Source organism: Pristis pectinata, chromosome 13, assembly GCF_009764475.1.
Source record: "Pristis pectinata isolate sPriPec2 chromosome 13, sPriPec2.1.pri, whole genome shotgun sequence".
Taxonomy (NCBI): Eukaryota; Metazoa; Chordata; class Chondrichthyes; order Rhinopristiformes; family Pristidae; genus Pristis; species Pristis pectinata.
This window is the reverse complement of record NC_067417.1, coordinates 47,999,695-48,015,734: the sequence shown is the minus strand read 5'-3', so window position 1 is coordinate 48,015,734 and position 16,040 is coordinate 47,999,695. Positions and strand designations below refer to the sequence as shown.

Here is a 16,040-nt window from a genome sequence, read left to right as displayed (position 1 = left end):
GGATTGGGACCTAGTGTTGATGAAGATATGGCAATATATTTCTAAATCAGTGGGGGATGTGACTAGGAGGAGAGCCTGGCACCTGTTGCCCTCGTCCTTCTCGGTAGTAGAGGTTCGGGATGCCCTTTTGGAGTAACCGAGGCAAGCAACTGCCGTACATTTTGTAGACGATGCACACCACCGCAACTGTGGAGAGAATATAGTTGTTTACGGTGGTATATGGGATGCCAATTAACAGGAATCTTATTGTAATGGGAATAGTACTGTAAAGATCACCATGTACTATACCAAACCAGGTATTCAGTGAGGTTACACTAAGGGGTTGTGCAAGAAATGAACCTGCTATTTACAATGGATTGCCCATTTTAGCTGCCACGCAACTTTCTTAATCAATCATTTCAATCTTTCTCCATTCTATCACATCACAAAGACAAAAGACTCATCATGTTGTTGAAGAACATTTGGAACCTTGCAGCCTAATAGCATGAATGTTGAATTCTCCCACTTTAGGTAATCCCCCCCCGCACCTTTCCCCACAACTCCTCCCCCCCCCCCCCCACCATGTTTCTTCCTTTTCCGAGCCTCTTATTTCTACCTTTTTTCTCCCCTCTCTCTCCTTACCTTTGACCCAACCCCCCGTAGATCTGCTCTCCCCTCCTGCCCATCACCATCTCTTACCTGCATCTACCTATCACCACCCCGCCTCCTCTCTTCTGTCCACCAATCACTGCTCTGCTTTTCCCTCCTGTATGTACTGGCTTCCCCCTTTTCCTATCTTCAGTCCTGAAGAAGGGCCCTGACCCGAAGCGTTGACCGCCTGCTTTTCTCCACGGATGCTGCCTGGCCCGCTGAGTTCCTCCAGCATCACCGTGTTTTTCATCGTGTTGCCGTTGTTGGTCCAGAGAATAAAGAGAGTGCAAAAAGGGTGTCAGGCCCAGCTTCAATAACCTTCCAGCAATTAGCTCGAGTCATTGAGGGCGTCGATGGAAATGGGCTGAGGTGGACGAGAATTGCCCCTACCCTGTGCTGGCACCTTGGCTTTAAAGGAAAGGTTTGCAGGGCCAGAATAATTGGGGTGGTTGTGGCGCAGTCTCCAATGAACTGTTCACAGAGGACAACCAACTGACTTGTGTAGGAGGCGTGGGTTCCAATATATGACGGGGAAACCACAAGGAAAAATGGCAGCATGACAAGGGAAACTAGCCACACAAACTGCTGAATTCCAGGAAGAAAACTCTGAAAAACAAGGGGGGATGGGAATGAATATACTGTGTGCATTGGAAGAAAAAGGTGTATGAGGGGACTAGTGACAGTGAGTAACCTCTCCCCCTCCCCTGAGCAGACAGCTGTAAAGCAGAGGGGATGAATTTTACACGGTTGGTAGAAGGAACTGAGGGTAAGATAAGGAAAAGCGACCCTAGCCAGAGGTGGAGGGGGTTTGGAACTCACTGCCTGAAAGAGCAGGAGAGGCAGACTTCTCTCCCACTTTGCCACGTTTAATTTTACTTTAAAGAGCCACGACCTGCAGGGTCACGTAGAGTCCAGCTGTACAGTGGCACAGGTTGTCGAGCTTCTGCTGCACCCCTCTGGTGACCTGGGTTCAGCCCTCACCACGGGCGCTGTCTGTGTGGAGTTTGCACGTCCTCCCATATCCGAACGAGGTAAATGGCTGCTTAATCCAGGGGAGTGGCAAAAGATGGGCCAGTGAGAAAGAACAGGGTGTAGGGAAAAGCGGCAGCCAGTATAGATTCGATGGGTTGAACAGTCTCCTGTGTCGTGAGCAAATACGAGGACCCAGTGCTGGCCGCTGGGAATGAGACTGGGTCCTCTCAACCGGCAGAGATACGATGGGATAAATGGCCTCCTCATGGATTCCGGGAAGCGATGCGTGAACTCTGAACCTGAGGCCCGGGCTGGATTTCGGTGCTTTAAACCACTCCTGGTTCACTTAGTCACCCAGTCCAGCGACAAAGGCGCCATCGACAGTCCGCCAAAGCCCTTCCCAGGAGAATGCACCGGGATTGGGGGTGTGCAGGCTTCGGGGGATGTGCCGGCAAGAACCAAGAGCCTTTAATGTGGTACATCGGCCCAGGGTGCAGAACAGATGGGGAGGGAGAGAGGGGAGTGGAAGGGGGACGGAGAGAGGAGGGATTAGGGGGGGAGGGGAGAGTGGGTGGAGAAGGAGAGCAGGAAGGAGAACAAGCAGTGGGGAAAGAGAAAGAGCTGGGAGGGGTGGGGGAAGAGGGTGGAAGGATTGAAGAAGGGAGAGAGGAGACAGCTGAGTACTTGGTGCCTTTGCAGATCGTGCTGATCTGTTGTAATAGCAGTCTGAAAATACAGAGGCCCATAGTGTGATGGTTCAGACCCGAGGTGACAGCTGAGGGCTGATAGAGAAGTCAGAGGTTAGAATTTATCAGTAGCACGGTGAGTTGAAGATCAGCAACTAATTACGAAGCTCATTAAGAAGCAGTGAGTAATAGCCCAACCTGCCACAGAGAAGAATTGTCAGTGTGTGCTGTGCAGGTAACAATTTCATTTCTGAATGTTCTAAACTGAAAGCCTGCACTACCACAGCTCTGACTGTGGTGTCAGCATGCACCGAAGAGCTTACCACACAACGGAGTGTAATCGCTGCTGTGGAGGAACTCCCTAATGGAGCACAGCAAGATCCCAGACACAGCGACCCGAGGGGGAACAGAACAGATGCATTTCAGCAATTCCAAATTAGGAATAAACAACAGCGAAGGGTAACGGCCTTCACGCTCGTTGAAACATTGCCATGGGATTTTCTCATACAGCCCAGATGATGCCTCACCTGCAAGATGTACTGCTGACAGTGCTCGACTCCTTCAGTGAGGGCAGCCTGGAATATGTGACACCCCATTCTCCGCCCCAAGACCCGAACCTGGGAACTTCACCGCCCCAGCAAGAGTACCGGCCCCAAGTCGAGACAGCTGACCCAGGGAGAGACAGGGTAGATGACCCCAAGGTTTGGTGAAGGGAGGTGGGATTTAAGGTCAGCCCCACAAGAAAGGAAGGCCGAGGGAGGCAGCAAGAAGGTTAAGGAAGGGAATTCCAGACGTTAGGACTTTGGCAAATGAAAGAAAGACCCAAATGGAGGAAGCTTCCGAAATCAGGGAATAGAGAACAGAATTATACATCTGGGAGGGTTGGCTGGTGTTAGGGCCACATCATTGGTATTGGTTTATTATTGTCACTTGTACAGTAAAAAACTTGTCTTGCATACCATTTGCACAGATCAATTCATTACACAGTGCAGATATATTGAGTTAGTACAGAGTGCTTTGAGGTAATGAAGGTAAAAACAATAACAGAGTAAAGTGTCAATATAGTACAGAGTGGGATGGAGATGACATGGAAGATTGAGAACACTGTAAGCAATGTGGACAACAGCATACACTTTAGAGCAAAACTGTGGCAAATGGATTTCAATAGGCATCAACCTACAGTAAAATGCACTCACTTGGGTCCATGAAGGTTAGAGTAGGGCACCTTCTCGGTAACAGATTAGAAACAGGAAATTGGAAGGCCTAGCATTGTGTGGGAGTGAGAACCAAGAGAAGCAATGGCCATATGATCCAGTGAGCCTGCCAGCTCTGCCATTCAATTCATGACTGCTGCATACATCACACTTTCCAATCCAGGCACGGATTAGTGAAATCAAATGTGACGGACAGGAAATAATCAAAAATGCTGACGGAACGCTGGCCTTTGTACCTCGAGGACTGGAGTACAAAGGGGTAGTGGTCACACTCCAGCTGTGCAAAGCCCTGGTTAGACAACACCTGGGAGTGACGCGAGCAGTTCTGGACACCACATGTTAGGAAAGATGTCCTGCCCTCTCGAGGGCCAGCAGTACAGATTCAGCAGGCTGATTCAGAGTACATGGGGTTAAAATACAACATGTGATTAATGAAATGAGAGGTCAATGCTCTTTAATTGAAAGGGTCGGCGGGGGAGTCATTTGATTGAGGTTTTCAAGACACTGGCGAGAGAGGAATCAAAAAACAAATTGTTCAGGGTGAGAAAGAGTTCGGCCAGGCAGAGGAGAGTGTCAGTAGAGTGGAACTGGTTGGATCGATGTTCTAGAAAGAAACAGAGAGATCCAAGGCTTTCCTGATGGGGGATGGAGATGTATAGGGACAGGATGTCCACGGTGAAGGCGAGGCAGTGGGGGCCAGGGAATTGGAAGTGGTTTAAAATGGTGGAGAGCATGCGAGGTGTCCTGGATGTTCGTGGGAAGGGATTGGACAAGTTGGGGGGTGGGGGGTAGAGAAAAAAAGATATTTTCTTGCTTTTCCCCCGAGCCGAGGTATGAGGAGGTAAGTTCAGTCGGGCAAGAGCAGGCAGATACAATGGGCCTACCAGGACAGTCCTGTTTGTGGATCTTGGGGAAGAGATAGAAGCGGGCAATGTAGGGTTGGGGCACTATCTGGCTGGAGGCAGTGGAGGGACATCTCCTGATGTGATGAGATCCGTGATTGTTCCTGATGTGAAGTTTTCAAGACGTTCCAGGAGATGATGGTGTGCATGGAGAGCTGCTACTTCTGTCAGGGTGCCATGGCAGAGGGAACATACCATATGCCTTTCAATAGTGAAGTTAGGAAATAGTCTATCACTGGTTCATCCCTGACCTCCAGTGCGGTCTCTGTGGAGTTCTCCCTGTGACTGCATGGGTGACCCACAATTGATCCAGTTTCCTCCAAAGATTGGAAGGTTAGTTGGCCACTGTAAATTGCCTCTAGAGTAAGTAGATAGCAGAAGCTGGGGGAAGTTGATGGGGATAGGTTGAAAGAAAGATTAGTGGGGGAGTGGGATTGTTCTTCGGGTCAACATAGACCAAATGGCCTATAAAGAAATAGGGAAAAGATACTTTGTATTGTTCTGCAAATGGAAGTTGATGATAGGCCAACTGGTCACTTTAAACTGGATATTTAGAGTTTCGAATTGATGTGTAATAGTGCGGAACATAGGATGAAAGCACGTATGTGGAGTCACATCATAGATCAAGCACAGCTTGACTGAATGACAGCACGTATTCAGGGAATTCTGTGGCCCACCCCTTTTGCCAGGTTGGCAGCAGTGGCCACTGCGTCGAGAAGTTATGGGTTCGAGCCTGACTCCTGGATGTAATCACTGTCTGCAATCCCAGGGAGAGCCACACTGCCCATCTTTGGCCGGACCCTTGCCTATTGGGATGGAGGCACTTTCTCAGAAACATCAAAATTCCAGCCAGCATTCCTCCTTCGACCATCACAACCAAGATAGCTCTGGGCAGTTAACTAATCATCCAACTAAGTCTTCAATAAGGTGTGCAGGAAACTGGGGCATGTTTCCATCTGGGAGTGCACTGTCCCTATATAATTTATCCCAATAACAAAACATCTGTTTGCAGTCCTCACCACCAGACTGGCTTGGCCCAAGGCAACCAAGGTTCAGTAAAAAAAAAACAAACTTTGAGATCACTTGTGGCCTATAAGTTAAATCGCGGAGATTTATTTGCCCAAGCACGAAGCCAGGAGGTCACCTGGGTCAAATGCATCTGTGATCATTTCCAACGAAATCATGCCAGTTGTCTCAGCTCTTCCATTCAGGAGCCATGTGATGTTTCCACTGGGTCAGATGCATAGATTGTGCACTACGTGTTTGAAGCTTTTCCAATATAAGCAGGAGCTCCCAGATCCAGAAGAAAAGTCGCTTAGCAGTTGCAGGAGGAAAAGAGCGCAGCTCGTTGAGTTACATCTCAACAGCAGTTAAAGGGTCCTCCTGCCTGCAATGGGACACTTCATAGGGCAGCTCGAGACTTCACTGAGGATTACTCACACACCTCCCATAGTCATAGAGAGATACAGCATGGAAACAGGCCCAAGTCTACACCACCCATTCACACCAATCCTATTTCTTTTACTCTCCCCGCACTCTCATCCACTTTCCCCAGATTTTACCACTCACCTACGCACTAGGGGCAATTCACAGTGACTCATTATCTCACCAACTGGCATGTCTCCAGAATATGTGTGTGTGTGTGTGTGTGTGTGTGTGTGTGTGTGTGTGTGTGTGTGTGTGTGTGTGTGTGTGTGTGTGTGTGTCAGCAAAGAACAGCATTATAAAGAAAGCATTATAGTGCTCCAGAGGTCACCATGACGTGGTGATGGCACAGTGGCATGGCTGGTAGAGCTGCTGCCTCACAGTGCCAAGGACACAGGTTCAATCCCGACCTCCAGCGCTGCCTGTGTGGAGTTTGTACGTTCTCCCTGTGACAGCGTGGGGTTCCCCTGGGTGCTCCGGTTTCCTCCCACACATCCCAAAGATGTGCGGGTCGGTAGGTTAACTGCTCACTGTAAACTGCCCTTGGTGTGGAGGTGGGTGATGGAATCTGGGGGGCAGTTGGTGAGAAAGTGGGGAGAATAAAAATATGGGATTAATGTAGGATCAGTGGTTGACAGTCGGTGGGAATCGGTGGGTCATAGGGCCAGTCTCCTTGCTTTCTGACTCCAGGGGCTGCAAAACCAACTGGCCAACTCTGTAAATGGAAGTGCAGCTCGGACAGTTTCATCGCACTGCTCAGTGGGGAATCACTGTTCAAAATCCCAGTTGGCAGCAAGCCACAGTAGAACCAAGTGCCGGCGTGTAGTCTATTAATGGCCAGCGTCAAGCATCATCGCATCACTGACCATCACAGAGCTGGATCGCAGCACAAGGAGGCGATTCAAGCGCACGCAAGGAATCAAAGCAAAGCCTTGTGAAGCCCAGATAAGCCTCTCTGTGTGCATTTTCTTTCATTATCTTCTGCTCCTTCTTTGTACAAGGCCTGAGAGTGAATGGAAGCCAGCACTGAGACTGCCTAGTGCGCAGCTCTCTGTACAGGGCAATGCCACAGGGGAAGGTTCATGCACACACTAGGGAAGGAATGGGATGAACAAGGTCTTAACCTGACTGTGTTGACAACGGAGCAATGATATCACAAATCCTTCACTATCATAGCAGTACAACTTAAAATATAATAGGTGCTACATAATTGCAAAAAATATCCCAGAGAGCTTTAGAAAGCATAATTGGTCAATGGATTACCCATACAAGCTTAGCACAGAGGACCCACAGCTTGGATAAAGCACAAGGTTAGAGTCAGTGAAGACACAAGAGACTGCAGATGCTGCAACCCGGAGCCAAAAACAAACTGCTGGAGGAACTCAGTGGGTCGAGCAGCATCTGTGGAGGCAAAGGGACAGTCGACACTTCAGGCCGAGACCCTGCATTAGGACTGAGAGTGTAGAGGGGAGGCAGCCAGTGTAAAGGGGTGAGGGGGAGGGATGATGCAGGGGCTGGCAGGGGATAGGTGGATCCAGGCGAGGATGGAGATGACGGGCAGATGGAGCTGGGAGGGATGGAGTCAGGAGTCATTGGCTGGTGGATCATAGGTAGACAGAGGTGCAGAGATGAGGGGCAGGCGAGGGGGAAGGGAGGTAGAGACAGACACTAGAAGGTGAGAAGTGGAGACAGAGGAAGCTGCAGATGCTGGAACTGGGTAATGAAGGAAGGAGATGAGTGGAACCAGATAAGAGAGGGATGAGGAACCAGCTGAGGTAGAGGGAAGGAGAACTAGAAGGCGTGGTGTGTGGGTGGGAGAGGGGAACGAAACTGGGTGACCAGAGGGCGGGTGGGCGGTTGGTGGGAGAGGGGAAGAGCAGAGAAAGGAATACAGAGAGTGTGGGATACCCGAAGCAGGAAAATTCAGCCTTCACTGGGTTGTGGACTACCCAGGCAGAATATCAAGTGCTGTTCTTCTAAAAGTCAGAGCTGTACAGGAGGAACAGCTCATCACGTCCATGTCAACCATCTATATTAATCCCACTTACCATCTCTTGGTTCACATCCTTTATATACTTTGATGACTCAAGTGCTTGACTAGATATTTCTTAAAATGCTAAGAGTCTCTGCTTCCACCACCCCCTCAGGCAACGTGTTCCAGATTCCAACCACCCTCTGGGGGAAAATATTCTCTCTCAGATCCCCTCTAAACCTCTTACACCTCGTCTTAAACCCCCGCGCTCTCTGGTTAGAGAAACCTCGGCTCTGGGGAGAAGCTTACTGCTGCATACCCTCTCTGTGTCCCTCGTGGTTTTGTGCATCCAATCCCACCCCCCCCCCCACCCCAACCTTCTCTGCTCCAAGGAAAACAAACCAGGCCCACCCAGGTTCTAAGCAACACTTCAACAGAAGTAGAGATTGTGGGAGATGTTGGGGAGGGAGCTCAGGCATTAGACAGGCCCTTCGGCCCAACTCATCCATGCCGACTGTGTTGCCCAGCGAGCTAGTCCCATCTGCCCGCGTTTGGCCCAGAGCCCTCTAAACCCCTCCTATCCATGGACTTATCTGGAAGGCTTTTAAATGTTGCTAATGTGCCCGCCTCAACCACTCTTTCTGGCAGCTCGTTCCAAATACGCACCACCCTGTGTGTGAAGAAGCTGCCCCTGACGTCCCTTTTCAACCTCTCACCTCTGATCTTAAACCTATGCCCCCTTGTTTTTATCACCCCCTCCCCAGGAATAAGACTACGTGCCTTCACTCTGTCTGTGCCCCCTCATGATCTTATATACCTCTATCTCCTATGTTTTAGGGATGAACCTTTACCAAGTTAGACTCAAAAGTCAGCAGGAGTATTCTGCCTCTCTCTGCGCACGACACGGGGAAAGGTGCTGCCAGTGAGATTTACTAGAACCACGCTGAGATACGTAGGTCACGTCTGCCAGGAGGAGGGGCTGGACAACCTGGAATTATTTGCCTTGCAGCAGAGAGACTCAGTAAAGCTGCTCGCAATTCTGAGGGGTTTTAGTGAAGCAAGTAAAAAGGAACTGCTTCCATGGGGCAGTGGATCAGTAACTGGAACTGGTCAAATCCCAGGGTGACTAGGGCACTTTGTCATCCTGTGGTGAATTATGGTGGCCTGGGACTACACATCTGCATTAGTCCAAATAAGACCTCGGAAAAGAATTTCAGGGCTGGTGTAAAGAAGCAAGTGGGCTGGAACTAATCAGGTAACGCTTTCAAAAAGAGTTGGAAGGTCCGCAATAAGTAACCCTCTCCTGCAGGAAGTATTTTTCTTTTAAAAGGTGTGGGGTTAGGGTTGCTGTTGGGGTGTGGAGTGGCTCAGTGTGACTACTTCCCCGTGACTGAAGACATGCAAATGGGACTAGCTTGGATGGGATTCTTGGTCAGCACGGATGAGTTGGGCCGAAGGGCCTGTTTCCATGTTGTGTTGCTCCATGGCAGTCAACCGACAAACTGAAAACCAATGGGGAAAATACCAGTTCTCGGTCTGAACTCTTTCACAACCCCACTGGCCTTGCACTGTGTACCGGGCATTTGCGCACATGCACAGTGACTTCATATTGTCGGGGTGCCCCACCCGCCTCCGTTTTTGTATGAGACTTCTCCCTCCCCTGCCACGAAAAGACGAAGAGGCAGGGAGGACAGCCCCATCCCTCACCCTCTCTCTCACTGACAAGCTTCACACCGAGATAAGCCTGTTCTCGATTTCAACGCACTTGGACTGTACTCACTGGAGTACAGAAGAATGAGAGGGGACCTCATAGAAACATTTAGAATATTGAAAGGACTGGACAGAGTAGATGTGGCTAAGCTGTTTCCCTTGGTGGGTGAGTCCAGAATTAGAGGGTTCCCATTTAAAACAGAAATGAGGAGAAATTTCTTTAGCCAGAGGGTAGTGAATTTATGGAATTCTTTGCCATGTACAGCTGTGGAGGCCCGATCACTGGAGGCGTTTAAGGAGGAGATTGATAGGTATCTAATTAGTCAGGGTATCAAGGGATATGGGGATAAGGCCGGAAATTGGGACGAGATAGGAATAGTTTAGTTTAGCTCAGCTCATGGAGCAGACTTGATGGGCCGAATGGCCTACTTCTGCTCCCTTGTCTTGTGATCTCGTGAAAATAATTTCTCCGCCAGCAATCCGAACTGCTCCGTTCAGCAGACCTTCCCCAAGTCTTCCATGCTGAAGGGAACAAGCCCAGTGCAAACACTGATGTGACACGCTGGATGACACATCTCTTGCAGCAGTTACTGCAAGTCATGTACTAAGCGCCTGATCCATATGTGTACCTGCAGAACAACAGAAGCTTGATGTAGTTGCCTTCCAAAACAGTTTGACCTACTTTCCCACAGACTGTTGGTTTTGGGCCTTTCACAGTGTAAACAGTACAACAACACACAAACATCCGGCAGCAGCTGGGACACACCCCTGCAAAGGCCAAAAATATGGAAAATCAGCGAAAGGGGATTAAAAAAAGCAGCAGAGATTTCCATCAGAGCTGGAGAAACTTTGCTCAGGGTGTCCCAGCGCAGAATCTGGCCAGCTGAGCCACCCAATCCATGCCAGAGCTTGCAGCCATAGTCAAAGAGGTATGTCACATGGAAACAGGCCCTTTGGCCCACTAAATCCGTGCTGACCATCAAACACCCACATACTACACTGATCCCATTTTATCCTTCTATCAACTTGCCTCAGATTCTACCCCTCACCTCCGCACTAGGGGCAATTTACAGTGGACAATTAAGATAAGATACAAGATTTTTTTATTTATTAGTCACATGTGCATTGAAACACACAGTGAAATGTGTCATTTTGCGTTACTGAGAATGTGCTGGGGGGGCAGCCCGCAAGTGTGGCCACGCTTCCGGCGCCAACATAGCATGCCCACAACTTCCTAACCCGTATGTCTTTGGAATATGGGAGGAAACCGGAGCACCTGGAGGAAACCCACGCAGACATGGGGAGAACGTACAAACTCCTTACAGACAGCGGTGGGAATTGAACCCAGGTCGCTGGCGCTGTAATAGTGTTGCGCTAACCACTACACTACTGTGCCGCCCATCTAGACTACAGGACCTACAGACATACAAGTTTTCGGGATGTGGGAAGAAACCTGAGCATCCGGGGGTGGGGGGCGGGGTGGAGGGGTGGGGGGAGGGTTCCCACGTGGGCACAGGGAGAGTCTGCAAATTCCACACAAACTCCGAGGTCAGGATCGAACCCGGGTCTCTGGTGCCGTGAGGTAGCGGCTCAGCCAGCTGTGCTACCGTGCCGCCCAGTGGTTCAGTGGTTAGTACTCTCACCCAAGAGTCTGAAGGCTGTGGGTTATTAGCCCCAATTGGGAGACTTGGAGTTTGTTCCCATGTGCTGTGCTGACACTGGGGGACCTGCTGCCATTCAGATAAGATGTTTTTACAAGAGCTAGCCTACTCCCTATGGTGAATGTACAAAATTTCTCCATACTATTTCAATGCCAGGGAAGCACTCCTGCTTGCCTGGCCAATTTATTTCCCTTGACCAACATCATGAGATGGATGATCATCTCTTCACCTGTCTTGTTGCTAGTTGTGGCATCTTGCTGTGCTTAATTGGTCCCGAAATGTTTTGGGATGTAACGAGGGGTGCAAGTTCTGTGGGGTTTCTTTTGCCCTCCTTTCAGCTCCCTGAACTAACACCACAGAATAGTGCTTACAAGCTCCGTTTAAGATTCCATTGTTTCAAGCAACTGATTCTGGATAAAATCATGGGCAGATTTCGAATTCTAACCGCCCTCTAAAAATAAACGTTTTGTGACCCTCCCACATCAGTTACGTGCCTTTCATAATTAACTCGTGCACTCTGGCTGCCGTCCACCTAACCAGCGGGTTCTAGCCTTCACTCTCTCGCAGTCCTTTGTCATGTAAAATCCCTTGGGTCACCCAACCTCTACAAGTGGAGAACTCTCATTCCTTGCCTCTCCTCCCAGTGGTGACCTACTCTCACTGGTGGAATCTGAATAATTTCCACACTGCAGCTGGGCAGACACGGTAGTGTAGGGGTTAGCGCGACGCTATTACAGCTCCAGCGACCTGGGTTCAATTCCAGCCGCTATCTGTAAGGAGTTTGTACGTTCTCCCCGTGTCTGCGTGGGTTTCCTCCGGGTGCTCTGGTTTCCTCCCACATTCCAAAGACGTACGGGTTAGGAAGTTGTGGGCGTGCTATGTTGGCGCCAGAAGCGTGGCGACACTTGGGGGCTTGCCCCGCAGAACACACTACGCAAAAGAGCATTTTCACTGTGTGTTTCGATGTACATGTGACTAATAAAGATATCTTATCTCATCTTTTTCTCAGACCTTCTCAGTACAGATGTTACAAACAGCCAACTTACGGACACCCCGTACATACAAGAGAGATTGAAGGGGATGGTCTTGCCGGCTGCTGCGGGGCTGCAGGCACCTTCTGCCAGGGTGGGAACAGGGCATTTCCCCCGCGCCTGCTCTCCCCACCCTCCCTCCCCGAGTCGCAACAACGGGGGACCGGGTGGAGCTGAGCAGAGCTGAGAGCGCTGAGCAGACTCACTCACTGAGTCAGTGAGGCCGGTCGGTGGCCGCACTCCCCGCGCCTGCTCGCTCTCCATCAGCGCTGTTTCTGTGACCCTCTCCCTCGCACTGTTGTTCATCTCTGACTTACCAACAGTTCGGGTTACGAACAGTTCTCAGGAACAGAACCCTGTCGTAACCTGGGGACTGCCTGCAAGGGTATACCCAGAACTCCCGTACAGCCCTAACGGAGGTTATACACAAACTGCAAGCCCATATTCTCAGCTACTCTCAGTTTCCACTCTCCGCCCACCACGTGCACTCATTGAGCTAGGCTGACGTTTCACTTCTCATTTATTTTTGCAAGTTCTTCATCTCTTCACCTGTAACTCCAGCCTCCTCCAGCCCTACAACCATGGGTGTACCACGATGGTAACTGGGAACGAATCCCAGTGAGATTCCTGTTCTCCAGTTCTGGCTTCCAGCATAGGCATGACTTGCATTGCCCTACCTCTGGTAGTGTAGCAGTTAGCGTAACGCTTTACAGCGCCAGTGACCCAGATTCAAATCCAGCCGCTGTCTGTAAGGAGTTTGTACCTTCTCCCCGTGTCTGAGTGGGTTTCCTCCGGGTGCTCCGGTTTCCTCCCACATTCCAAAGACGTACGGGTTAGGAAGTTGTGGGCGTGCTATGTTGGCGCTGGAAGCACGGTGACACTTGCAGGCTGCCCCCAGAACACTACTCAAAAAGATGTATTTCACTGTGTGTTTTGATGTTCATGTGACTAATAAAGAAACCTTATCTTATCTTATACCTTCAGCTGTCGAGACAGCGAGCTCCGGAATTCTCACCCTCGACCATTCCGTAAAACCTACTTCCTTGACCCAAACTATTGGTCAACCATCCCAATATCTCCTCAGTGAAATATCTCAAAACCCAAACCTCTGGAAACTGTCAGCAGGTCAGGCTGCATCTGGGGAAGGAGAAATTGTTCACCTTTCAGGTCAAAAACCCTCCTGATGAAGTGTCTTTCCAGTGTTTTCAGTTTTTATTTCTAATCTCTACGCAGCTTGGAGTCAAACTTTGCATTAACATCCCTAATGACAGTGGCCACACTTAACTGGCCACGACGCTCTCTGAACATCCCACGGTCTGCAGAAACTGAAGTTCCTCCTTTGGTGTGTGGTATCTTGGGTCAGACACATTGGAAACGGGGGACATAGAACAGCACAGGAACAGCCCCTTCGGCCCATCATGTCTGTGCCAACCATGGTGCCAATCTAACTAATCCTATCTGCCTGCACGTGGTTCATATCCCTCCATTCCTCCACTGTTCATGTGTCTGTTGTGCCTGCTTCTACCACCTCCCCTGGCAGCGAGTTCCAAGCACCTACTCTCTCTGTGGAAAAGAAACTCGCCTTGCACATCTCCTTTAAACTTTCCCCCCCTCTCACATTAAACCTATGCCCTCTAGTATTTGACATTTCCATCCTGGGTGGAAAAGACTCTGTCTACCCTATCTATGCCTCCCATAATTTTATAAACTTCTATCAGGTCTCCCTTCAGCTTCCAACGCTCCAGAGAAAAGCAATCCAAGTCTGTCCAACCTCTCCTTCTAGCTAATACTCTGCAATCCAGGCAGCATCCTGGTGAACCTCTTCTGCACCCTCTCCAAAGCCTCCACACCCTTCCTGTAATGGGGCGACCAGAACTACACACAGTACTCCAAATGTGAACGAACCAATGTTTTATACAGCTGCAACTTGATTTCCCCACTTTCATACTCTGTGCCCTGACCAACAAAGGCAAGTCCACCCTATCTACTTGTGTTCGGACTTTCAGGCAGCTCTTGACTTGCACCACAAAATCCCTATGTACGTCAATGCCCCCAAAGATCCTGTCATTTACTGTATACTTTCCTCTTGCATCTGACCTCTCATAGTTTAACACCTCACACTTGCTTGGCTTCAAACCATCCTCACATACAAAGCCATGAAAAGAATCTTACACCTCGAGCAGTCATTCTTGAATTCTCATTATAGTCTTGGTAACTCCTGTTAAGAGATTGCCCAGGCTCCATAGGAATCCACATTGGTACTTCATTAAAACATACTTTATTGATGGATCCTTGCACCTGTCCAGTATTCCCTTGATCCAGTGGGATACAACACGGAACCTGGAATACAGCGAGGCTTATACCTGTTCCCACACACTTCCATCCCACAGCTTCAGAAGGTCCAGTGGGGTCTTTCAATCTCTGCCTCCCAGCACAACAAGTAATTCAGGGATCAGACAGAGGTCAGCAACTTCCTTCGGCAACCAAGTCTGCAATACCCTGTCCACACACACACACATTGACCCTGATTGTCTGATCGTTACAAAACAGGGAAGGACCTGGAACATAGAACAGTACAGCATGGAACAGGCCATTCAGCCCACTATGTTGTGCCGACCTATATAAACATTTTCCATGATCAATCTAACCCTACCCTCCTACACAGCCCATAACCCTCCATTCTTCTTACATGTGCCTATCTAAGAGTCTCTTAAATGTCCCTATTGTATTAACCTCTACCACCACCCCCAGCAGTGTGTTCCAGGTACCCACCACTCTCTGTGTAAAAAAACCTACCTCTGACATCTCCCTTAAACTTTCCTCCATTCAGCTTAAACTGATGTCCTCTGGTATTGGCCATTGCCGCCCTGGGGAAAAGGTGCTGGCTGTCCACTCTGTCTATGCCTCTCATAATCTTATATACCTCTATCAAGTCGCCTCTCATCCAAAGAGAAAAGCCCTAGCTCGCTCAACCTAAGACATTCTCTAATCCAGGAAGCATCCTGGTAAATCTCCTCTGCACCCTCTCCGAAGCTTCCACATCCTTCCTCTAATGAGGTGACCAGAACTGAACACAATACTCCAAGTGTGGATATTCCAATTGATATTCAGATCACCCAAAGATCCGTGCCAGATTTATCTGGAATAGGGCTTCTGCAAAAATACCGTCACCCAAGAGGAGAAGTACAAGGTTTGTACAATTCGATCAGTTTCAAATTTTCTTCAATAGCACTAATCGACAAGGCAGTCAAGTCACATCTCATCACTGGATGGATTGTGGACTGAAGAGCGAGTTCACTACAGAGCCAGAAGCAAACCCTCAGCTACACAATGCCAGGAAGCCCTGTCTTAATCATGGCACGCCCATCACACACAACTTCCTGTGACCACATAAATCATCCAAATCCCTCCATTATGTTCCGAGCCTGGATTCACTCCCAGGCACCATTATTACACATGGAAGCCCTCTTGTTTGGGAATTATTCAGGCTGATGGCTAAGACAAGCTGGTTGAATGATGTCCTCCAGTAAAGAGAGACAGTTTCCTAAATGAGATCACTGTGGCCTTTCCTGGACGAGAAGTTCCTAATCATTCAATAACTCTGATGGGTTCCTACCTCGTGTGTTTGTTGCCATGTCCGCCACTTTCTGAAATGCATCCAAGAAGGCGGCTGCTGCCAGTACGGTGGTCCTGTGACAAAGGAACAAGGAGAGCACGGTGTCAGGAACAATGCACTCCAGAGTTTTTTGGGATCTCAACATCGTTGGCACGGCCAGCTTCTGCAACCCTCCAGAAGGCAGTGGGGAGCCGCCTTCCTGAACCGCTGCAGTTCTTCTG

At 49.5% G+C, this 16,040-nt stretch overlaps 1 protein-coding gene across 9 annotated transcripts in view; it reads right to left on the bottom strand.

Annotated features, from left to right (window-relative positions):
- Positions 1 to 16,040, bottom strand: part of mtss1lb (MTSS I-BAR domain containing 2b) — a 158,164-nt gene that overhangs the window by 91,330 nt on the left and 50,794 nt on the right. For all 9 annotated transcript variants that reach the window (XM_052028739.1, XM_052028743.1, XM_052028745.1 and 6 more), the window contains exon 3: positions 15,820 to 15,893. In XM_052028739.1, coding sequence (XP_051884699.1) covers positions 15,820 to 15,893 — 74 coding nt within the window. The remainder of the gene's footprint in view (positions 1 to 15,819; positions 15,894 to 16,040) is intronic.